The following is a 25060-nucleotide window of genomic DNA, read 5'->3' as shown; positions in this document are numbered from 1 at the left end:
CGAGAGTATGTATCATCGTCCTCATCAAACTTTCACTCAGTAGTTTTAGCATCTTTTGATTTTCTTGGCTAAATTATTACTATGATGACTGCCAAATTATAATTTTCGGTTTCTGTCATCCTTTCTATATGACCAGTTAGTATCCTACTAGAAGCAAATATTTTCCCTTCTCCTGATTTATTTATTCATTGATTTCTGTTTATCACTACAGACGCCCAGATTCTTGTTCATTTATATACATCTGTTTTTGTTTCTGTGTTTCTGTGTGTTGAAACCGTGAGTACACAGCAGTGTCTCCAGTTCCAGTGCAGCACAGCAAGGGCCATTTCAGTGCTCTTGTCGTCTGTATCCTTTTCAGATGAGAGACCTGCCCCGTGATGTCAGCGTCTTTACCTGCCGGAATCCCCAAGGGCATAACTAGTCTCCCCATCTTTGCTACCATGGCTTTGCTAATCCCTGCCACCCAGGAAGGTGTAGACATGACCAGCCCTGCACAGCAGCCTTCCATTTGAACTTAGAGGGAAGGAAGGCTGTCTTCATTCCTGCAGGTGGTTTTCGCTGGGTTAGAATTTTAAATTGTCAATATTTTCTTTTAGTGCTTCGGAACTTCACTATTTTATACTTCTGGCTTTTGTGTTTCTAATGAAAGTTCCTCTTTTGAAGATATTTCTTATTTCTCTGGCAGGTTTTTTTAAAGACATTTTTCTGTCTTGGTTTTGTGCATTTACACTATCTTGGTTGTGTGTTGTGCAAGCAGGTGTGCATGTGCATCTGTACTCACTTGGTCTGGGGTTCATAACACTCTTTGAGCCTTTAGCTGATGTTCACTGTCTGTGTTACTTTTTTTTTTTTTTTTTTTTGAGACGGAGTCTCACTCTGTTACACAGGCTGGAGTCCAGTGGCGTGATCTCGGCTCATTGCAACCTCCGCCTCCTGGGTTCAAATGGTTCTTCTGCCTCGGCCTCCTCAGTAGCTGGGATTACAGACACGTGCCACCACACCCAGCTAATTTTTTTGTATTTCTAGTAGAGACGGGGTTTCACCATGTTGACCAGGCTGGTCTCAAACTCCTGACCTCAGGTGATCCGCCCGCCTCGGCTCCTGCAGTGTGTCTGTCTGTGTCACTCTTGCTGCATTTTCTCTCTGTTCTCCTTGTGGCTCTACTCAGTCGTCTGTTGGACCTTTTCACCGCATGCTGCGTTTTATGTGGTTTTGTCTGCTTTTCAGTTTGTAAGCGTTAAAGAGAATCTAAGAGAATCTATGGTATTGGGCTTGTGGTTTGAATTAAATGTTTAGAAATGTTAAAAGTTCTAATCATACTTAAATGACTGGAGAAATCTAATTTTTAAATTTCTAAACATTTGAAAAAATAAACTTGAATTTTTAGGGCAGTTTTAGCTTTACAGAAAAATTGTGAAGGTAACAGTCAGCTCTCACATCTCACATCCAGTTTCCATTTTATTAACATCTGTTAATGTGGTACGTTTGTTATGATTAATGAATTAATAATACTTACTGGGTTTTTGGTTTGTTTTTTTTTTTTGGAAACTGAGTCTCTGTCACTCAGGCTGGAGTGCAGTGGCATGATCTCGGCTCACTGCAACCTCCCCTTCTCGGTTTAAGCGATTCTCCTGCCTCAGCCTCCTGAGTAGCTGGGATTATAGGCGCCCACCACCACGCCCAGCTAATTTTTATATTTTCAGTAGAGACGGGGTTACACCATGATGGCCCAGCTGGTCTCAAGCTCCTGATCTCAAGTGATCTGCCCACACTCGGCCCTTGTTAACTAAAGCCCACACTTTGAATTATTCAGATTACCTAAGTTTTTCCCTGATGTCCTCTTTCTGTTCCAATACCCGATTATCATATGACCTTGGGTCCTCTTGTCTCCTTAGGCACCTCTTGGCTGTAACATTTTCTCAGACTTTGTTTTTAATAAGGAGTGCTAGTGAGGTATTTTGTAGACTCTCCCTCAATTGAGAATTGCCTGACGTTTTTCTAGTGATTAGACCGGGCCGTGTGTTTTGGGGAGGAAGGCACAGAGGTGAAGCATCAGGGGCACGCGCTGTCAGCGCGACCTGGCTCCGTGGCCCTGACCATGGCCTCCTGGCTGAGGTCGTGCTGGCTGGGTCTCCACTGGAAAGCTGCCCTTCCTCTTTCCAGAAGGTCCCCATGCATACCATAGGCTTTATGTTCCTCTGTTGAGTAAGAATTGTCTGACTATTTAGAGGATTTAGTTTAAGGAAATTCAGTTGCTTGATATTAAAAAAGGATCAGTTGGAATTAAATAGTAATAAGAATTCACCGAATTCCTTTAGTCCATTAGAGACATAAGCAGCAGTTCTCACTGCATTTCCTTCTGGAAACAGCATCGTGGGGATACCTGGAGGTGAGTGAACAAAGCCCTCTGGGTTTCACATGCAGCTGTTTGAGATCTGGGAAGGTCTGTGTCTGTGGCTTCTCACAAAGGCTCTCTGCGCAGCCTGCAGAGCCTCTTTCTAGATTGGCTTCTGTGGGCACTGGGGAAAGCTCCCTTCCTCCTGGTACTCCCCTCCCTTCTGAGCCTGTGCTCAGGGGGCCTCTCCGGGAGCTTCATTCTGACCTGAGTGACTTTGGTAGCGCTCTTAGCAGACGAGGAAGTGAGTGCCGAATGTCTTGTGTGAAGCCTCTGTGACTGTCTCCTTGCACACAGCCCCGAGAGAGTGCAGGCCTTCCCCAGGAGCAGGAGGAGATGGAGCGCTTTTCTTTCTGACAAAAGGCCCCACCCTGGCAAGAGTGGCTTCCTTTTATCTGGCCATCCGAGGGACAGCTTGTGCTAGCAGCAATTTCTGTCAGATGCTGAGGGGAAAAACAACAGGTGTTCTAAGAGCACATTACAAAAGAAAACCCTCACTGTGAAACCTCTTTCTCCCGCGCTCCTGCTTTCGGAAACAGATGCTGATGGTGTAATAGAAAGGCAAGTTCTCATGAAGATGTAGCTTCTCTTTACTCACTTGTGTTTAAGGTTGCCTTCTTCTTGTTCCTGTCTGGTTCAGTTGGAGATGACAGGCATGACTTGGAAACGTGGAAAATGTGTAGGAAGAGAGAGGGCCCGGAGACGGGAACGTGTGCAGGATGGAGGTGCGTCTGATCCCGTCAGAACAGACGGAGAACAGGCCAGAACCCAAGGAGCCATCGGTCCTGACACCTCACCTCACAGAGGCCGCCGGCAAGGACAGTTGAAGTTGTTTTTAGCTGGGTCACAGAGGTTCTGAGGTTTAGTAAGTATTGCTGTGAAGTTTGAATTGCTAACAAAATTAAATGCTGTTTTCTATAATTCCATGTTGGAAGAAGAAATAGTAAATAGAATCAAGACAAGAATTGAGCTTTTTAGAAAAGAGTTCAGGTTTTGCTTTATGAAAATTGCAAAAGTCGAGTAACTAAAGGAAAGAAAAGTCAGCCTTTGTCAGAGGCGAGGTGAGCAGGAATGTCTCCTCCTAACCTGCAGCTGGGAGCCCCTGCCCGCAGTAGGCTGCACGGGGAGTGTGCTGTGCGGAGTGAGAGAGCGGGTCCTGAGATGCTTCCCACTGGTCTGTGGAGGTGGGAAGACCTTCTCAGAGGTCTTCAGGTACACGTGACAGGTCACTGCTTTGCTACAGGGGAGCACACGGCATTTGAGGACATTCCACAGAGGATGTGTGAATTTCAAGCAGAAGGGTTTGGCGGCCAGTTATTTCTGGAGCAAGTGGAGGTCGTGGGTGCATGCTCCTGGCAGCGGGTCTTAGAAGCCTGTTACCCTGCCAGGCACTTTCTCGCTTTCTAGGAGGCTTTTTTTAATGTGGAAAATATGTTTTAGCCAAATTCTGCCACCAACATGAGAATTTCTGTAGTCCCAATTAATGTTATAAAGATAATAAAATTGCTAAAACTATGCCTTGTAATTCCATGAGAAACTTAAAGTGTACTTGCACTGTGCCGCTGTGCACCGGTGGGCTGCGTGTTGTGACGTGCCCATGACGTGGCGTTCGTATTTTATCACGAATATTGTCCTTGTTGATACTTGGAGGTTAGGAGTTATTACGTAGCACTTCTGATTCTTGGAAAAGGAGTCGTGCTTTGACCTTTATTCTTTAGATTAAGGATCATAGTCTTTGTTTTTCTTCCAGGATTTTCCTGATTTTTCTGACTTCAGTGTTTTGCAGTTTTGCAAGATGGGTCTAGATTTGAATTTCTCTTTCTTTGTACCAGTGCAGTTTCATCTTGTTGCTGGGACCTTATTCCTTGCTCGTGATTCCCCCTTGCTTCTCTTTCTGTAGACATTTTAAACATAGTTACTCTATGCTCTGTCTCTGGAGTGCTGCTCTGGCCGCTGTCTGACCTTCTGACCTTGGTCATTGTTCCTTCATCTTTTCACCCATGGTGGCTTCTTTGCTTCATTGGGTCCTGACCTTCTGCCCTGTGGGGCTCCATCCATGGGCATTTGGTGAGAGTGTCTCCCTCCTGAGTCAGGCTGCCAGATGAAGTACAGGATGCCAAGGTCAGCTTGAATTGAGAGCAGCTACTGTTTTACTATAAGTATGTCCCAAGGTTTTAACTGGGTGTCCTGTGTGATTTCCCAGCCCTGGCAGCCCTGTTCCTGAAAGGACTGCTTGCTGCTGCCAGGCGTCAGATTCCTGAGGGGCAGGAACTGATGGCACCTTTGTTCCCTGCGGTATCCCAGGCCCTGGAGGCAATGTGAATTTGAACCCTTCAACCTGTGTGGGGACACGCTCTGGTTAGGAATTCTCAGTGGCCAGTTGTCCGCCGCTGGGTGCCAGCTGGGGTCTCCTTGCTGGCAGGAGGTTTCTTCCCTCGCTGAGGGGGTGGCCTTTCAGGAGTCACCTCACAGGGACACTGGGGCATGTCTTCTGGCTCTCAGCAGCTCTTGGGCATCCTCAGGGCACTGCGGCTTCAGCTCACCACTCTGGCTTTTCAACTCGCTCTTCGTTCTTGGTCCCTTGTGATTTCTTGCAGAGCTCAGCGGCGCATGTGAAGCATTTCCAGAGGTTTTATATCAAGAGGTTTTTCAGCATATGAGGGCTGCCGTTTTGCTAGAAATGGAAGGCTCCCCTGTTTTTCTTTATAAATGGAAAGCCTGTTTTGGTGCTGGTTCTCTGTAGCCATTCTACAGAGGCCCTGTCTGAATGAGAAATCCTGCATCCTACATACTCAATAGGTATTTACCCAGTGAACAATCCCTCAGGATGCAGAATTGATTAAATTCCCAACCCCGAAGGCACAGAAGGGAAACCTGGCTGATCAAAGAATTCTTGCCTTTTAGTTGAATCCGAGTTCTATCCCAGAGATAGAGTCCGGCATCTTGGGAGCACTAAGATAGTAGGAATGACAGTTTACCCCAATACCTGCTGTGAAGCCTGACATTCAGACCCTCCACCAGACAGCGTCATCTCAGAGTCCTACCGCTTCTGCACTCAGCCCTGAGCAGATAGTTATCATGCCAGACACTGTTGTAAGCATTGGGGCCACATCAGAGAGTGAAGCCAATCGCTGCTCTCATGGAGCTCACTTCCTAGTGGCAGGGAGAGCAGATGGTAGACAATCGGGTAACAGGGTGCCTGGGTCTTGGAGAAAGCACAGCTGAGGGGGCTGCCACGTGGAGAGAGGTCTCAGGCACATGGCGCAGGGGAGTGAGGGATGTGCGGGCATAGGAAGCAGGTGCCCCACGGAAGGCAGGAGCAGGTGGACACAGTCTGGAGCTAGAGAAGAGCCTGTCATGGTGAGGTGTGATGCGGGTGGGGTTGAGCTTGGACAGGGAGTGAGCTGAAAAGGCAGCAGGCCCAGGTCAGCCAGGGTCCGCAGCTGCCGCGAGACCTCAGTTCAGCTGTACTGTTGGTGAGGTGGTGGCAGTGGTGTGCTGGAGAGCGACATCGTCTGGGTTTCAGGTTTAAAGGGCTGCTCTGCTTGCCACATCGAGTATCAACTCAGCGCAAAGGCAGAGGGCACAAGACAGTCAGGGAGGATCCTGGTGGTGGAGGTGCGAGTGCTGGTGCCGTGGGTGGGGACCCTGAGAGCGGGCACCGTCTCTTTTCTGTTTTTCATTGTTGACCCTCCTTGCACAGCCAAACTGCTTTCTGCTTCTTAGGTTTTCAAAACTAAGCAGACTATTGCTGAAGGATTCCAGCAGAGGGAGTCAGGGAAGAGGTCCAGGGTGGGGAGTGGGCTGCTGAGGGCCTGGTGGTGGCCTTCCTCACTGCGGTGGAGGCCTGGGCCTCTGCTGTGTTGCCTCTCCTGCAGACTTGTGTGTATGACTGGAAGAGCGGGTGGAGCGAGTTCAGACAACACTGGGGTCTTGCAGTGAAGCACCTAAGAGACAGGCAATGGCAGCTGGTGGGGTGGGCTTCTCAGATAGGAATTTGCCATTTGTAACAAACGGGCTTTGGTATAAAGGCTTTAATTTGGAAACCTCAGGCATACTTCCTCATGGATCTTTTCCTGACCCTTATGTTTAATGTAATTTACTGATGCATGGATGAGCCCAGGAAGGGTGACTCAGGAGAGCACTTCCCAGGGAGGGGCGTGGCGCTGGGGAAGTCCGCCCAGCCTGTGTCTCAGCGCATTTCTGAAATCTGCTTGGAGGGTTTGGAGCTTGTACATTGAAGCAAAGCCATTATTCTAACTTTCATATGAAAAGAGTTCTGTCTTTTAAGATACTTTTTATGAGAGCTCAAATTCTTTTATAAGCAGAAATTCCTTTTTTAGGTTTCTAAGAAGCATAAAACAGTGGGAAGACAGAATTCTTCCCCAAATCAAGGTGGCTCGCCCACACCTATTTCAGTAGACCTTATTTTAGCGATTCACCTTTATCAAATGGTTCCAGAGCATTTCAGCCGAGTTTTAGTAGAACGGCAGCTCTTCCTTTTCAGACTCAGTTTTCATAACATTTAATTAAATTCTGCAATTGCAATGACAAGTACAGCTGACATCACTGCTGGGAGGCAGACCACTGACTCACCCACTGGGTGGGAAGCAGACCACTGACTCACCACTGGGTGGGGGACAGGAGCGCCTGTGGGCCAGCGGGCAGGTCCTGCCACTTGGCATGCTGTGTAGGCTGGCCTGTGAGTGGTCCAGTGGGGGTTGGTCAGGGGAGCTTTCAGCTCAAGGGTGGAGAAGCTAGTGAAGAGGACCAAGCTCGCCAGACTGCCAGGAGGCAGGCCAGACCACGTGGGCCCTGGGTACCAGCAGAGGAACCCGTAGAGGGGCCTCAGCATCTGTCAAGACTGCAGGAAGGTCAGGGATGGTGAAGGCTGGCCACGCCCAGGATACTGCAGCAATGACCAGATCATAGGTGAACCTTGAGAGGAGGGTCAGGAGCCTGGTGGGAACTGGAGATTCCATCTTCTGTAGCTTGTTGTTTTGTCTTATTTTTAAGGGCTAAGGCATTCTCTGTGTTTATAGGAAAGAAGAGTAGGTGCTTGTGGGAAGAGAGAAAAGACGCAAGAGAGGAAGGGGACTGTTGATGGAGCAGGGATCCCAGACGCAGGGGGCTTCTCAGCCCATCAGAGATCCCAGTTCACCAAGGAGGCGTGCCCAGGCCGGGTCACTGCTTGCTTCGTAGGACCTCAACCTAGTCTCTTGAGGGGAGGCTGGAGGGATGGGTGAGGGCTCTTTTCTCCCACGGGGAGGCACTCTGATGGATTGGCCATGTGTGGCATGGAGGCACAGAACCTAGTGCTGCAAGGGTGGCTGAGACGCCAGCTGACCTGTGCTGGGTGGTTGACGGGACCGAGTGACCATGTTGGCCGTTGTCATTGGAGCATCTCATTCCTTGATTAAACACATCACAGGGCTGGTTCCAGACAGTAGATCACAGTCACTCGATGACTCACATTTACGTTCCCATAGTGTGAAAGCAGTGGTGTGTGTGCATGCTTGAACATCCTGCACGTCACAGCTGATGAGTGTCTCTGGAACAGATTTCTCTTGGCGATGTCTTGACTGCCTTTAAGGGGCATGGTTTCATAGCTGTGGAGCATGCTTTGGGCTAGATCTCCACATAGTGGTTCTTGTCCCTGTGAGTCCTCTCACATGCGTAAAGGGCCTGGCTGCCTTTTCTAGGCATCTGGGAAGCCTGGTCTTTCCCATCAACTGCACCCTTGAATGAGGACTCCAGAAACAGAAGCAGCATCAGGAGCCAGTTAGAGCACCTAGCACACCTCACTCAGGGTCAGAGGCGGGACACGGGCAGAAGCAGTGCAGCTCATGGCGCTCTGGATCTCAGGTTCCTCTGCCTAGCCAGCTGTGTCTGACGATGGATAGGTGACTTTGAACTGAGTGAGGAGACGGCAGTTGGGGTCCAGTGGCCTTCATTACTGTTAGGAAGAAGCTCCAACTGCCTCTTCTAGACTTTCTGTCTCTCTCGTGTCTTTCCTTATCCCTGAACCTGCTTCCGGTCTGAGTTTAGGGAGATCTGCTTAGGGGAAGGCCGCACAGCTTTCTGTGGCTGGTTGGAGTCAGAGGCCCCAAGACCCGAGTCTAGGAACCATCCAGCCCACTCATTTTTCTTCCTGGGGGTCTGTAATTTTTGCTTTGCTTGACTTGGTGTAATTATAAGAGGTTCACAGCTGCTGTTTGGGATGCAGTCAGCTCAGTCAGTTGTGCCCTGGAAGTTGCCAGTGGCCTGGGAGCTGCTGTGACTGAGGGAATCGCGTCTTTTTACTGGAACTCATTCCTAGGGCCACTCTGAGCTCTCACCGCCTCTGCCACAGCTCGTTTCTGGCTCCGCGTGGTGGAGTCTCCTCTTGTTCTGCGTGGTGCCTGCCGGTCACTCTATGGTTATTCAAGGCTGTTCAGCCTGCCGGCGGGAGCTCCACCTTCCCTGTGCCTTCTTCTGACCCCCATTTCACTGCACTCAGTGCCAGACACTGCACCACGATGGAGACACCACAGTTTCCACACCCTGGAGACTCGGCAGACCCATGCACAGAGAAAGCGATGGGGTCCCAGAGGCCATGGGGACCCTTGAGAGGGTAGGAATGTGCAGGGGTCTGCTGTGTCTGGGGTCTCAAGACTCACACCTCATAGGTTGGGTATGAGTTTGCCAAGTAGAAGAAGAGTGTTGTAGGGGAGTTGAGGGAGGAGGAGGGTGGCTGTGAAGGCTGGAGGCTGTAGGGCATGCCAGCAAGGGCGCTGCTGTGGCTTCGGGGCAAGCATAATGTCGAGGGAAAGGAGACAGAGCAGGTGGGGAGGGTGACGAGTGGGGCGAGATCGCACAGGGTCTCGGGTGGACTGTGAGGCTCTCTCCGTCCTAAGCGTGTGGGGTTGGGGTTAGGGCCGTGCTGCTGCCCATTTCGCTGCTGCCTGCAGGGCCCCTGGGGTGAACGCCAGGCACAGACTAAGACTTCGGGGCTTTTGTTAGGCTGTTCTTGCGTTGCTATAAAGAAATATCTGAGACTGGATAATTTATTTAAAAACGTTTTGTTGGCTCACAGTTCTGCAGGCTATACAGGAAGCAGAGCAGGGTCTGCTTCTGAGGAGGCCTCAGGACGCTTGCCGTCATGGCAGACGGTGAAGGGGAAGCAGATGCATCCTACCATGGCAGGCAAGAGAATGGGGCGGCGGAGCGTCACATACGTTTAAATGACCAGGTCTTGTGTGAACTCAGAGTAAGAGCTCACTCATCACCAAGGAGATGGTCCAAGCCATTCATGAGGGATCCGCCCCCATGATCCAGACACTTCCCACCAGGCCCCACACTGGGGATTACATCTCAGCATGAGATTTGGAGGGCACATTAAAACCTTCCTCTGACGAATAAGCTGGTGACTCGGGGGCACAGGCTGGTAAAGAAAGACCTTTACACAATAGAGTGGATTTTAGATTTTCTTATGAATAGAAGGGTTTACGATTTTTTGTTTGTTGGTCTTGTGACTTTGAAGTTTTTGACCAATCCTGTCACTTGTCTGGCTAGTGTCCTGGAGGCTCTCAGATGCCTGTCTACACTCACAGGTGACGCCCAGTGCTAGGGCACTGGTGCCGCAGGAATCCACGTTTTCATCTAAAACAGCATTTTCATCGGGTGCGGTGGCTCACACTTGTAATCCCAGCACTTTGGGAGGCTGAGGTGAACGGATCGCTTGAGGTCAGGAGTTGGAAGTCAGCCTGGCCAACACGGAGAAACGCTGTCTCTATTAAAAATGCAAAAATTAGCCGGGCATGGTGCTGAGCGCCTGTAATCCCACCTGCTTGGGAGGCTGAGGCATGAGAATTGCTTGAACCCGGGAGGCGGAGGTTACAGTGAGCCGGGATCGCCACAGCACTCTAGCCTGGGCAATAGAGTGAGACTCCATCTCAGAAAAACCAAACTAAAAATAAATAAATAAATAAATAAGTAAAGCAGTGTTTTCAGAGGGGCACGTATACCTGAGTCGGAGCGGTATTTATGAACGCGTTTTTCATTGGCCACCCTCCTCCCGTCTGTGCTTGGAATTGGCCCTGTGTATGTTCGTGAAAATACTGAATGTGTGCAGGACAGCTTGCTGCGTCCTTCAGGTCACGTTTTACACGTTGTATCAGGTCACTGTTTATTTCTGTACAGCCTTCCTTGGATTAGACAAACTGTGATTTGGTTTCTACTTTACCAATTCAGTCTCTTTTCAGTTGAAGGAGGCCAGATGCTGTTCAGTTACTGTGCTCCCTCCGTGAAGCTGATCGTGTCCAAGATAGTTGCTAGGACAACAGAATCTTCTGTTTTCTCTCCTGCTATTTTTATTTCTTTTACTATCTCAAGTTGTTTTCATTTTCAGTATTGAGTTCTCCCTTATTTTTTAAAAGAGATGTTTTTAATAACTTGAATATGTTAATACTGTATGTTCTTGCCTTTATGAAATTTACCTTAGTAAGGACAAACTTGCAATAAACAGAAAAGCAGTAGTCAGTTACCTAAACAGGCCAGAGACGGAAGGCCAGTGATTGCTTTAGACTCCTCATGACATTCAGACCTTATTTAGAACGCAGCTTGCTATCAGTTGTGTTAAAATAGGAATTTTCAGTTTGGAAGTTACTTAATTTGGTTTGAAAGTAAGTGCCTAATACTGTCAGTGTTCCCTCTGCTCTGTGCCCTGCCCGTGCGCCGTGGAAATGAATCGTTGAAATGGCATTCATCTCTCTGCCCCAGTTATTTCCATCTCTGTGTGTGGAAAATTGTCAGCATGTATCACTTGAAGATGCCGACGAGCAGAAAAGGAGCTCTTCGCCAGGTCCCTTGGTTTGTGTGCTTGCTGCTGCTTTGTGGTATCTGCCTGTCTCCTGACGGGAAGTGACAAGATGATGTCTCACGTGCAGTCTGGAAGACCAGGTGCCCGGACTTTACCGTATGTTGACATATTATCTTGTTTACTTTAGAATTTTTACAAAGCATACCATTTTCAGGTACAAAACAGGTGCTAGGTTAGGAGCTTTTCCACGATTCACAGCTAATAAGAGTTAAGGACGAGTGAGAAATTTGAACTACTATTGATATTTATTTATGGCAGCAAACATGACAGCTAAATACGTATTTATTTGCAGTGAGCTGTAGCTCATGGCTTACAGGCACAACACACGTTTTCAAAATAAAAAGATGGTTTTTGAAAGTTGACTGATAAAAGATTTTTTGAAAGTTGCTGCCAATTTTGTTATAGTTGATTTGTGTTCTGCAGTAAGGGAAATTAAGGGCAGCTGTGTCAGAGAAGTGTCTTTAATATCTGTAATGTTCATCTTTATAATTAAGGAAAAACTCTAAGCAGAATTCATTAGCATTTATATGTAATGATGGAAAATAGGAGTTGGAAACTGGAATTTCCAGATCACCCCAGAACTGTGCAGTAGTTTGAAGCTCCTTAGTGCATCTGGAGAGCGGGGAGCCAGTCATGCCCAGCATAACCCATTTTCCACCCCAGCAGAGTGAAGCCGACTCAGTAGACAGTCCCTCACTCAATCCTTTGTTTGTTTAATTTACATATTTACTGTAATTCAATAAAGGATTTGTTGCTGGAATATACATGTGTTTATTTATAAGTATGTGTAATTATCAGTATATATTTACAAAAATACATATGCATACACACACACACACACACACACACACACACACACACACACACACACAGGTCCTTCATGGAAACTGAGCATCCTTGAATGTTCCTGAGGTGACTACTGGGATATAAACGTCCCCCACGAGTGCTTTGAGTTACATACAAAAAGGTCTGCAGAAAGACGGGAGTTGTCTTTATCAGGGTCGAGTGGGTCTTGGACAGTAACCTAATAGAAACCCAAGAAATCTCACAGCTGAGAACTTGAGCAAATACCTTTACTGTGTGCTGATTGACAGATCAATGAGAAATTGGAGGGAATGAGGAGGATTCAGTGAAACCTAATGTCAGTAGTATATGATTGAAGACAGAGCTTATTGTGTCATTTGTAAGAGTTAGCACACTAAAAGTCACAATTTAATTCAACTGATATTTACATGGGTAGTGGGAAAAAGATCCTGGACTTCTAATTAAAAGGTCTGGGCTCCACTTTCAGCCTGCCACCAGCCAGCCGTGTGACCTTGGGCAAGTCAAGTCTCTGAACACCCTGTCTCTTTTGAAATAGAGACAATGCCTACCTTCACCTCATGCTGTCAGGGTCACATGAAATAATACTAGTCAAAGGGCTTGTACTTAGAGGCTGCCCACTAATATCAGTAAGTGTATCAGTGATTGCACTGGACATCACTTTTTGATAAGTGTCAAAGGAACAGTCAGAGGAGGAAGGGAGCTCTGAGATGAGAAGGAAGGGGCATTATTTCATGGCAGGATTCTAGGAGGCAGAGGTGGCTCAGTACGGCGTTTCAAGAAGAGTGAGTGGCGTAGGTATTCAACAGAGAAAGCCGTGGCCTCGGCCGGGAATAGCTGGTCAGCTGCTGCACTCAAGGAAGATCCTCCTGGAGACCTTTGCGATGTACTGGGCGGGGAGCAGCTTGTTCAGAAGATTTCTTTGACTTTCTCCTGATTGACATCTCCTGAGGATATATCTACTATCAAGTTAATCACACTCACTCACTAAATAAGTTATTTTTCGACCTCCTTTTTACAAAGCAGCATTTGATAATTTTTTAATGTAGTACTTCTTTCATTACTGTAGTTTTCTGGTAAGTAACTGCAAAGAGCAGGAGGTTGGGCTGTTAAGTGTTAGAGGCTATCTTTGCAAAAACTGAATGACACAGAGAAGTTTGTCCATAAAAATGAATGATTCAGTGACATCTGTTGGATAGGAACTTTCTTAGAGGGAGGTGAGGTGCCCTCTCTGGCTAAGTTATCTGCTCCTCCTTATCTTAGCTTTCAACCATGTGTAATCGCAGGTGAGATTCACATGTACATTTTTTCCTGGCGTCTTTTAGACTGGTTATACTGTAATTCTATCTTATTTCCTTTGTGGGCATACGAGAGCTACTCCTCTTTATTTCATTTCTGATGATTGCTTCAGGGTTTCACCATGGGCATCTCTAACTTCTCACAGTCAACCCACTCATTGTCAGCATTTAACCACCTCACAGAACACAGGTGTCTGGCCTGAGGCCGCAGCTGTCCCTGCCCTCTGTGTTCATTACACTTTTATTCTCATATACTTTCACAGAAATCACACAGTGGACTGTTGTGATTTTGGCTTTAAACCGTAAGTTATCTTTTACAGAAACTGAAGCAGAATTTTTTAGCCTTTTGTCCTTCCCTCTGCCATTTCTGATGTGCTTCATTCCTTTGTGTGGATTTGGGTTTCCACCTGGCATCACCTTTCTCCTGTGCAAATAACTTCCTTTAGCAGTTGTTATAGAACAGGTCTGGGAGCAATGAGTTCTATTAGCTGTTGCTTTTCTGAAAATATGTTTTTCAACTGCATTTTGTTGGGTATTTTCATTTGATATAGAATTCTGGGTTGACAGTTTTTTTCCCCTTAGCACATAAAAGATATTCCATTGCCTCTCGGCTTGCATAGTTTCTGATGAGGAGACTGCAGTTCTTCCTAGCTTTGGTTCTTGTGTCCGCTCTACCTTCAGGCTCACTTATCTTTTCTTCTGTGGGTGTATGATATGCTGTTAATTGCATTTTGTTGGTTTAGGTCTTCCAAGAAGCAGAAGCCAAGAGATTAGATGTTGAAGCGGTCTATTGGAAGAAAACAGCTTTGAAGGATCAGGGAGAGGATGCCTGAGATGGCAGGAGAGGCTCTGCTTTTCCCTTGCTGGTCTGTGACAGGAGACAGGAAGAAAGCAGAAAGATTTGGCCAGGCTGATAAGTGTCATAGAGCCAAAGATGCCTGTCAGGGAGTCCCACGTCCACAGGAACAGCTGGCACCAGAAGCTCTTCTGCGCTCCGTCACTGACCGGGAGTGTTCTGTAAGGTGTGTGGCCGTGGCATTAACAGGCAGCAGATCCTGAGGGCCAGCAGATGCAGGGCCAGGAGCAGCACGTTTTCCTCCCTGCAGCAGGAGCTCTGCAGGGCACGTTTTCACGACCACAACGCTTCTCCACTAGAATTGTTCCAGGACTCCTGGTTTTTAGCTTTAGAAATTCTGTTTGGTGCTTTTTATGTTTTCCAGCTCCTGGTTGTTTCCCATTTTAATTCTTTGAGCGTACTGAACATTCTTATAATGGCTGCTGTAATGTCTTTGTTTCCTGATTCACCATCTTTGTCAGTTCTGAGTTGGCTTGATATTCTCCCCTTGTTATGGGTTACAGTTTCCTCTTTCATGTGCCTTGAGACGTCTCATTGCTTGCCAGGCATTGCAGATTTTACATTTCGAGTGATAGAGCTTGCTCTGTTCCTTTGAACTGTGTTAGAACTTTCTTCTGACAGCAGTTAAGGTACTTGCAAGTCAGTGTAAAGTTTTTGGGGCTTGAGGTTTCAGCTTTCTCATGAGCCTAGAATGGCTTTTCTTTAGGAAGGACTTAGCCCAGTACTGAGGCATGGCCATGGGGTCCCTGTTGAATGCTGTGTGTGTGCAGCAGAGGCCCCTCTGCTCTGGCCAGTGGGACCTTGCTGACTCTCAGCCCTACGTGAGCTCTGGGAGTCATCTGCTTGCAACTCCCTGGAAATTGTTCTTTCCCTGATGTCAGCTTTGTCCACCCTCACAGAGTTTTACCCACTGCACACACTGACTGGTACTCAGCCAGAGACCGCGTGGGTTCCCTGTACAGATTTCCGGAGCTCTTTTTCTGCCTAGGCCCCACCCCTACTCAGCCAGAGACCACGTGGGTCCCCTGTACAGATTTCCGGAGCTCTTTTTCTGCCTAGGCCCCACCCCTACTCAAGCCAGAGACCACGTGGGTGCCCTGTACAGATTTCTGGAGCTCTTTTTCTGCCTAGGCCCCACCCTGTTAGTGCTTTACCCCTCAAATCTAGACACTGTGTCCTGCCCAGAGTCAGATGCAACCACCAGACTCCGTTTCTCCAGTTTCTAAATGCGTCTGGCTGAGAGGCAAGTACAGACCCTGTTACTGCTGCCTGGCAGGAAGTTGTGGGCCGTTCCTTGGCCTGGTACCGTTCACGCAGTCGGGCCCTAGCAGTCTAACTGATCGCCCTGGAGCTGTGTGGTTCCCGTTGACTGAAGTCCACAGTGCATCTGGGGAGGCATTTTTCCACATCAGGCTTCTTTAAGACCACAGGGCTGAAGTCTGTGCTCGCTGCTGCGCGGAGGCTGAGCTCTGTGCATCTCGTGCGTTTGCTCCCTCCTTCCTCCTCCCAAAAGTCCGCCTCTTCCCTACCAATCCTCACTCTGTCCACACCTGAAGCCTCTGTCCATGTTGGTCAGGTGGGAGTTCTCCATCCTTTTCGCCCTCCATCACCTCTAGTCATCGACTTTGGGCCTCTCCCACATTCCAGCTTGTTTCTAGGTTTTATGGAGCCAAGGGAGAGCAGGAGCCAGCTGCTTTCAGAGAGGTGCCTTTGCTCATTTGTCTCAAAGCAGTTAGGACACAGTGTTTCATGAGTAGAAGGACCTTCCTCCAGGAGAGTGAGTAACTACGTGTACGGGTGTGGATGTGTATATGTATGTATGTTTTTCCTTGACTGATTTCTGTCCGAACAGCTGGCATTTGAAGCACTGATGTAGGGCATCTCTAAGTTGTGTGCCCGAGAGAAGCGCCCAGCAGAAGCCTCCGTGTGCGGCCTCGGCCTCATGGCACAGATCCCAGGTTGGCTGTAGCATTTACAAGCGGGCACTTTTTTCTGACCTAACTCATCCAGTCCTTAGACTGAATCACACAGACTCAGTGGCGTGGCTTTGGGTAAAAGAACAACACGTTTCTGTTGCCTCTGCGACCCCACCTGCAGCTGGAGCATCCCTCTGTTCCCGCTGTTGCCCGGCACAGGACCTGGCACCTGTGGGCACTTAGGAAGTAACTGTGGGCTAAGTGAACTCAAACCACGTCGTGGACTCAGCTTTACTATCCTGTCGTTACCTTCCTTTCTTAGGCCAGTGGTCAGCAAAGGTTTCCTTTAAAGAGCTAGAGAGTGAAGAGCCCAGCTCTGCAGGCCACACAGTCCCCCTCACAGCCGCTCAGCTCTGCGCCGTGCGAAAGCGCCAGCAGCCAGTGTGTAAACACATGGGCCGGGCTGTGCCGGTGAAGCCTCGTTCACAGAACCAGTCAGCGGCCAGATTTGATCTCTGGGCTGTAGTTTGCTGACCCGTGCACGAGGCAGTAAAAGGCCAAGAGCCTGGTATAAATTCATGACGAGAAACCAAGGCCCCGAATCCGCCCCCGAAGTGTAAGCGGCAGCATAATCATCAGGACCGGCGTCTCGGCATCACCAGATTAAACCCATTCCGATGGCCGCTCAGCATCTATTGCTCTGTTGATTGTTTTTCCTTAAGCAAGCCGTAGATCTAGAAGGGGGCGCGTGGGTGTTGTTTACGATGGGAAGACTGGGAACGGGCACAGCCGTAGGCGAAAGAGGCGGAGCCTGACGTACAGTGTGGCCCAGGGCTTAGGAGCAGACTCGGGAGCCAGGGGACACGGCTCCAGTTCTAGCTCTGTGAACATCCTGGCCGTGTGCCACCCTCAGCAAGTTACTTAATCTCTCTCTCTTCGTAGGAAGAAGGAAAAGAAAAAGGAAATCCTTGCACATGCTGTAAAATTCAAAAGATACATCAGAGTATACAGAGGAGAGTAATGCTCCTTCTTTGTTCCTCGCCGCCCAGGGCCTCTCCCTCAGGCAGCCCGGTTCAGGTTTCCTTGTCTGTAGCTTTCAGGTTGGTGCTGGAGAGGGTAGCAGTACCCACCTGGCTGTGTGTGCCATTCATCATCTGAGCTGTGAGGGGCGGGAAAATCATCATGTTAGTTTACATTAAGCGTGGACTTCTGACACACAGATATCTGGGGAAATGGAGAGTGGGTTTGATGAGAATATCTGATCCTGTCTCTTCTCCAGTCTTTCCTGTATGTGAGTCAGGATGCACGGGTGGGAACAAGCTCTGTTCTGAGGCTTTCCGGGAGAAGAAAGTGCAGATCCACATCCCCAAACAGGCTGGGTGCAGTGTGTACACACACACCCCTGCCCCATGTGTCATTTTGTATTTGCTAATGCAAATGTGCACACCCTCTTCAGCCTGGGATGGAAGCCCCCCTACCCCCATCCTCCGAGTCTGGGATCCATCGGTGGGGAGCTGTCAGCCCCCGTGACCAGCAGCTCTCAGGGAAAGGAACTCAGTTTCTACACTGGGTCAGCCCAGGTTGCCAGGGTGACTGGGCAGGGAGCCTCCCAGTGCGCTGTCTGAAATCCCTTCCTGGCTCCAAGCCTCGCCCTGGAACTCTCCGGATGGGCCACCAGGGACTGATGTACGCCAGGGTCGTGGGTGGAGTAGCTGCTGGGATCTGGAAGAGGACTGGGTATGTTTGGCTTTGCAATTTACTGAGGTTTTCCCCCTTTCTTTAGTAAACTTGCTTTTTGATTTCTAATGGAAAATGGAATGCAGGGAAAGAGCGTCCTGAAAGTGTCAAACTGATCAGAGCACTGAATCTAGGGAGTCCAAAATGCCTTGAATTCAGAGATCCAGTAAGGGAATTACGTCTGCCTCATATAGTAGAGGGGATTGCAGAGGAGGAGCCTTGGAGAGGTTTGAACCTTTTTCTGTTAGGCGCTCTTCTTTTGCTTTTCTTTTTTTTTTATTTTTGAGACGGAGTTTCACTCTTGTTACCCAGGCTGGAGTGCAGTGGCGCGATCTCGGCTCACCGCAACCTCCGCCTCCTGGGTTCAGGCAGTTCTCCTGCCTCAGCTTCTTGAGTAGCTGGGATTAAAAGCGTGCGCCACCATGCCCAGCTAATTTTCTGTATTTTTAGTAGAGACGGGGGTCTCAATCTCTTGACCTTGTGATCCACCCGCCTCGGTCTTCCAATGTGCTGGGATTATAGGTGTGAGCCACCGCGCTCAGCCCCTTTTGCTTTTTAAGGATTTTTGGTTTGCTCACCCGGTATACACTCAGCAGAAGCCCCGACTTCTGACAGGAGGAACATGATTTTTTTTTCATTTTGAAGTGGGTGTACGGCCCACACCTGAGTATTTCACCACATGCCCTTTCCATCTCAGCCTTCGTACACACAGCCATGCACGGAGGTGCCACGCACATGGGCGCCACGCACCCAGGCACCGTGAACAAGCAGATCCAGGAAAGCTTGGCTCGGGAGGAAGGTCTGGCGAGGCCTGGTGTGGCTGCCGCAGTGAGGTCGCCCTGAGAGAGAACGGGCTTTGCTGCTTCGCTCCGCAAGGCATTAGCGTGTGCTTTTTCTCCTGTGATGAGGGAGCGCTGGGCTTTGGGGGTTGAAGGCTTATTTTAAATGAGCAGATACAGACATGAAATGTAATGGAAACTAAGGGGATACTTTTGCATATTCCCGGTATGAGATGCTTCAGCTGAGCCCTCCCCACTGCGTGAGTCTCTGATGGCCTAAAACACTGAAAAGAGACGCCCCGGATCTGAGAGCCCCTCCTGGGTGTCAAAGGCCAGTTACCGGCTGCCCAAGAAGTCCCGAGACACATTTTGCGAGACAGTAGCCACTGGTTGGCCTTAGCAGGTTCGGTATTCTGCTAGCTTATATTCTCTGCTCTGCTCTGATTTAAAATTCGATTTGTAAAGATAAAACGGAGCCAGACTGTCCCAAACCCAGCCCTTCTTCTGTAAATACTGCTGTGAACGGGCCTGCGTGGCTGGTCCTGTGTTTGAGTAAAACAGGAAATGACAACTTTAGTGGAAAAACCCTGGGAGAGCTGAGCCGGCGTCTTCAGAGAGGTGCCCACGGGCCGCGTGTGGGCTCGCAGCAGTGTCGGCTCAACGGGCAGACTTTGAGGGAATCTTTGGTTCAGGCGTAAACCTTCTGCTCCTTGGACATCACTCTGCAGTTGGTCCTTCAGGTGAAAAATGTATTTCTGGCAGGAAGCACCTCTGAGATACGGAACCGACTCCCGTGCTCCTGTGTGCCGGCCGCTCAGCCGTGTGGAGTGCGGTTCTGCGGCGGCATCCTGGCCGCACTGTGCTGAGGGGCCTTGCCGCTCTCAGCAGCAGCTCTCTGGCCTGCTCCTCCCTCCGTGATTGTGTTCCTGGAGGTGACCCACCCTCTCCTGCATCCTTGGCCTGTTCCCTGCACAGCTTTCTTCTTCCTGTTGTACAGGCATGCCCTGGTATCTCCCATCATAAAAAGCAGACACCCCACAGCAGTTGCCAGCTGCCACTTCCCAGTGGCTTAGAACAGCACGCATGTGTCCTCCTCACACTCTGGAGGCAGAGGTTCTAAAATCAGGGTGCGGGCAGAGCTGGCTCCTTCGGGGCTCATGGGGAGATCCAGGGCCTTTACCTTTCCAGCTTCTAGAGGCCCCCCCTGTTCCTCAGCGCCTGGCCCACGTCACTGTGGCCATTGCCTCCCTTGTCCCATCTCCTTCTCTGGTCTCTGAGGACTCTAGTGATGGCCTGCGGCCATGCAGATATCCCAGATGATGTCCCAGTCCCCTGCTGCAGGGTGTCTTTTGCCAGGTGAGACCATGTGTTCACAGGTTCCAGGGGCTGGGCATCTTGAGATAGAGATCTCCACCTCTTCTTGATGCGGAGACCCCGCCTGCCAGCCCCCTGCACACGCACAGGCCTGCAGGCACAGACGCACGTGCCCTTACCTGGCCCGTGAAAGCAGCCCGGGCTCTGTGTCCCTTTCCTCAGCTGCTGACTGCCTCTCCCACTAGAGTGGTCTCCTCCCACAGCTCCTCGTGTCCTGGTGCAGAGCCAGTGGCTGCTGGTCACCGTGACACAAGGCCCCGTGTATCATGCGTGGTCATGCCCAGCTCCTCCTGTGGCCTGCGCGCCTCACTCCTCAGTCCCTCTGCAGCGTCAGCCACATGGTGCTGCTCTTCAGCCTCTGCTTCTCTGTCACCCTGGATGCTCGGTTCACGTGGCACTGCCTCCCTCAGTTACTGGGTGGTGGCTGCACAGCCCTGTCTTCTAAGCCACAGACCCAGTTTTCCAGCTGCCCACAGGCCATTTCTACGGGGCAGCCTGCCGTGTGGCCCACACCCTGCACCTATTCCGTAAACAGACCCAACACTCGCCTTCCCTGGGGACCGCCAGCTCTTCCTCTCTGTCACTCAGGCCTTCCTGACCCCATCAGGCCCTTTGAGGCCAGCCCAGGTGCCCGTCACTGCTCCCGTCTGACAGAGGTCACACCTTATGCCAAAAGTCTTATCAGAACCGCGAAGCTCCTGCAGTCTTCCTGCCACCTGTAGTCACCTGTAGTTCGAGCAGCAGTGTTGGGAGATCCCCCTGACCCTGGAGGGGTCTCTCTTGACACCTCCCTGGACTCTGCCAGACCAGCTGCCCGAGCTTCCTGCGGGGATCCCGCAGTACCAAGCCCCTGGGCTGTCTCGGTGTCACTGGCTGGATGACCTGTGCTTTCATCTTAAATCTCTTTTCAGATTTTAAACTCCTGAAGGAACTGGGCTTTTTCTTTTTTCTTCTGTGTCCCAGAATTCTCCTGGTACCTAAACAAAACTGTCTGTCTCCACACTGTATCCTGGGCCAGAAAGCTGGAGTCTGTGCCACCCCACCCCCCACCTTTCGATGAGCATTTGTTGTAGTTAGGATGTCTGTCCCCTCCAAATCTAACGTAGAAACGGGATCCCCCGTTGGAGGTGGGGCCTGGCGGGAGGTATCTGGGTCACGGGAGTGGATCCCTCATGAATGGCTTAGTGCCCTCTTCGAGGTGGTAAGTGTGTTCTAGAGTTCACGTGAGACCTGCTCATTTTAAAGTCTGTGGCAGCACCCACCCCCACCCGCCTCGAGCTCTTGCTTCCACTTCCCGGGCCACTCAGAGCTGCCCACCCAGGAGAGGAGAGGCCCCCGGGGAGGATGGAGGCTGGCTCCTGGGCCTTGGAGATCCTCAGAGCTCTGCCTGTCCTGTGTCTGAGACGGCTGGTCTTGGGGCGACCTCCCTGCTGTTCCTTAGGATGCGTTATGTGTGCGTCTGTCACTGCGTGACTGCTGTGGCACAGGCTGGGCCAGGCACATTTCAGTGACTTGTGGACCAGGCAGCCATGGCAGTGTGGCTGGCTGTGAATGCATGCTGCTGATTAGGATAAAGGAAAAGCTGATTATTTTAGAAGTGATTTTAGTACCTGCTCTTAAGGGCAGAATTGGGAAGGAGTGTGCGTGTGTGTACACGTGTGTGTGTGTACACGTACTGGCTGTGTGTGCGTGTGTATACACATGCTGCGTGTGTGTGTACACGTACTGGCTGTGTGTGCGTGTGTACACGTACTGGCTGTGTGTGCGTGTGTGTACACATGCTGTGTGTGTGTACACGTACTGGCTGTGTGTGTGTGTACACGTACTGGCTGTGTGTGCATGTGTGTACACATGCTGTGTGTGTGTACACGTACTGGCTGTGTGTGTGTGTACATGTACTGGCTGTGTGTGTACACGTACTGGCTGTGTGTGCGTGTGTGTACACATGCTGTGTGTGTGTACATGTACTGGCTATGTGTGTGTACACATACTGGCTGTGTGTGTGCGTGTGTACACGTACTGGCTGTGTGCCCATGCTGATTTGAAAATATGAAGAACTCATCGTTTTCCCACCTGCTGCTGCCGGGCGACACACACTATGCTGGGCGCTTTCCTCGCAGCTCCGCGCCGAGGTGGCCCTGTGGAAGCAGCACTCCTCCCTCTGCCCCAGCCACCCCATGCCGGCTGCCACCCTCACAAACAGATGTGTTTGTTCTGGTGGGGGCTCTTGTTGCTCCCCAGGTCCCCGTGTGCCCTGGGGGGAGGTTGGCCTCTGTGGACCACCACCTGGGCCCCTGACCTCCCAGACGGTGGGAGAAGTGGGGCTGTGGCACCCTTCCTGTGGCTCCCTCATTGCCAAGCCCAGGCTCTCAGGCAGCGCCCCCTCTTCTGGCTCTGTGGTCATTTCCTTCTGTTGCTCCTGGAGCCTTTCAGTGGCTCCTGCTCGGGTCAGTCCTGCAGTGCTTCCCCCTCCTTTGCCGGTTTTCCTGAACCCTGCCCACGTCTACTTAAAAGGCGTGGGTTAAACTCACTTTCCTACTCTGCCAAGGGCTCCTTCCAGCCAGTGGCCTGGCCACTGCAGGCCCTCTTCAGAGGGGATTTCACCCGGGGGTGTTTCAGATGGTGAACCGTGGTTCCTGGGCCCCAGCCCCACCCCTGTGTCTGCGTGGGTGTGCCCTTCGGGACCTCACCTGAGTGCCACACATTGCTCTGTCCCCCTCCTGTGGAACTTGTCACCCTCCTGACATTAATGAGAACACTCAGGTGGTTCTTTTCCGTTTGTAGCTCCCAGTCCTAGGGCAGGAGCTCCTGGCAGGCAGGGCTAGGTCGTGGTTTGTGTAACTCTGTGGCATCCTTGCACTTACAGCAGAGACCTGCCGCAGGTCACGTGCTCACCAGCATGTTGAGTGAACTGATGAATCGTGGCATCTGTGGGGTAAACGGTGAACTGTGGGCGGGGAAAACATTCATTCACTTTAAACAGAGTGCTCCAATGCCTTCTCGCCCACAGCTGCCAGGCCGCAAGTACAGCCCCGGGTACAACGCTGATGTGGGAGACAAGTGGATCTGGCTGAAGTGAACGCCCTCCGCTCCTGCTGCACCGGCCGGACTCTCCCGGACCCCAGAGAGCACCAAGATTGGGGGAGGGCAACCATGCAGAAATGGCACAGTGGAGGGAGTGGCCGCACAGAAGCAGTCCGTCCTGTAGTGTAGGTGACGGCGTCGGGAGCAGCTTCCCTCCAGATGTTCGAAACCCTGTAGCTTTGTTTTAGAATGACCCATCGTTCTCACTGGAAAACAGTGGTCCGCTGCGCAAGGCCGGCTCTCGGCGGCCGCTCTGCCTCATGCAGGCTGTGTACATTGCTTTTCTTCAGACTTCCAGAAATAAAAGTGTTTCCATGGGACTTGCCCCATCGTATGTCTGTGTGTGCACGGGCACTCAGCTGCGCACACGCCCGTACCCGCTGCTCCGTGCCCTTCCTGTTCAGCTTGCTGTGCTGTGGTTTCATTGAGACTTACGTTGTGTTGAAGACTTTTTCTAAAGGCTTACTGTATTTGATTTAGTTATGCGCTACATTAGAGGAAAGAAAAGAAAGTGAAGAAGAAATAGCAAAAAGAGAAAGAAAATTACCGTAGGTTTACAGAACAGTGGTGTTTTAAAAGAGACGTTGAAAAAGGTTCACATGGTGGCCGTCCTCAGCGAGTCTCATAACTCCTTCCTCTGAAGGGAGATTTGTGCTTAGAATGTTGATGGCATAAAATGCAAAAGCAAAATAATGTTCTCTTTATTACCCAGAAAATCAAGTTGCCAGTCAAAAACGAGACATGAGAAGGAAAATCACTTTTCTTTATTCACCTCTATTGCAGCCTAGAAACCCAAAACAAGCTGGGTGTGGCTCAGCAGCGTCCTTTAGGACCGAAGCTGTCAGCTGTGAGTCCTGCTGAACTGAGCCTTCCACTGTAAAGCTCTGCCGTGGCCAACATGGTAGCTCCCAGCCACACGTGGCTATTTAACTTTAAATGAGCTAAAATGTAATACAGTTTAAAATTCAGTTCGTCAGTTGCACTGGCCATAGCTCAAGTGCTCCGCGGCCACCGTGGGTGGGCAGTAGTTTCAGCGATGGTGCAGAGGAGGGCGCTCTCCTCACCGCGGAAGCTCTGGCGGCCTTGCTGCTGCGGAGCCTGCGGAGAAGATGCACACTCCTTCCCTCCTCGCGTCTGCCTGCCTTGTTTCCCTCCTTCCCTCCCTCCTTCCCTCCCTCCTTCCTTCCTTCCTTCCCTCCCTCCTTCCCTCCCTCCCTCCTTCCTCCCTCCCCTCCCTCCTTCCCTCCTTCCTTCCTTCCTTCCGTCTGTCCTTGTTTTCCTCCCCTCCCTCCCCTCCTTCCCTCCCTCCCCTCCTTCCCTCCCTCCCTCCATCCCTCCCTCTCTCCCTTCCTTCCCTCCATCCCTCCCTCCCTCCTTCCCTCCTTCTTCCCTTCCTTCCTTCCGTCTGTCCTTGTTTTCTTCCCTTCCCTCCCTCCCTCCCCTTCCTCCCTCCCTCCTTCCCTCCCACCTTCCTTCCTTCTGTCTGTCCTTGTTTTCTTCCCTTCCCTCCCTCCTTCCCTCCCTCTCTCCCTTCCTTCCCTCTGTCCCTCCGTCCCTCCTTCCCTCCTTCTTCCCTTCCTTCCTTCCGTCTGTCCTTGTTTTCCTCCCTTCCCTTCCTCCCTGCCTCCTTCTTTGTTTTAAGAATTGAAAATAAAGTTTCCCAGCAGTTTTTGAATTGGAGTCCAGATTTAAGTGGCTGAAGTTTTGCATTTCACCAAGAAACCAACGGCTTTAATCATTAAATGAAAGCGCAGCTGGGCATTGGGCCAGTCACGAAGTGTCTTTTGCTCTAAGCACCTCACAAACGCATTAAGGAGGGGAGGAAAGGAAAAGAAAACCACCTTTAATTATCTTAGCTGCTCTGATGTCTCTGGCTGCGGAGAGCTGGCTGTTTCCTTCAGCCTTGGTGGTTGCACTGGCAGCGTGCTCAGCAGTGAGA

At 50.4% G+C, this 25060-nt stretch overlaps 1 protein-coding gene across 2 annotated transcripts in view; it reads left to right on the top strand.

Moving 5' to 3' along the window:
* NDUFA10 (NADH:ubiquinone oxidoreductase subunit A10) overlaps positions 1 to 23441 on the top strand; it is a 64513-nt gene extending 41072 nt beyond the window's left edge. For both annotated transcript variants that reach the window (XM_021665045.2, XM_012465051.2), the window contains one exon: positions 23048 to 23441. In XM_021665045.2, the coding sequence (XP_021520720.2) occupies positions 23048 to 23116 (69 nt within the window). In that variant the 3' untranslated portion in view covers positions 23117 to 23441. The remainder of the gene's footprint in view (positions 1 to 23047) is intronic.
* Positions 23442 to 25060: the final 1619 nt, after the last annotated feature.

The sequence above is a fragment of the Aotus nancymaae genome, unplaced genomic scaffold (assembly GCF_030222135.1).
Source record: "Aotus nancymaae isolate 86718 unplaced genomic scaffold, 86718_ANA_hifiasm-v0.15.2.pri h1tg000031l, whole genome shotgun sequence".
Taxonomy (NCBI): domain Eukaryota; kingdom Metazoa; phylum Chordata; class Mammalia; order Primates; family Aotidae; genus Aotus; species Aotus nancymaae.
The sequence above is the reverse complement of the archived record's forward strand: the minus strand, read 5'-3'. Positions and strand labels throughout refer to the sequence as shown.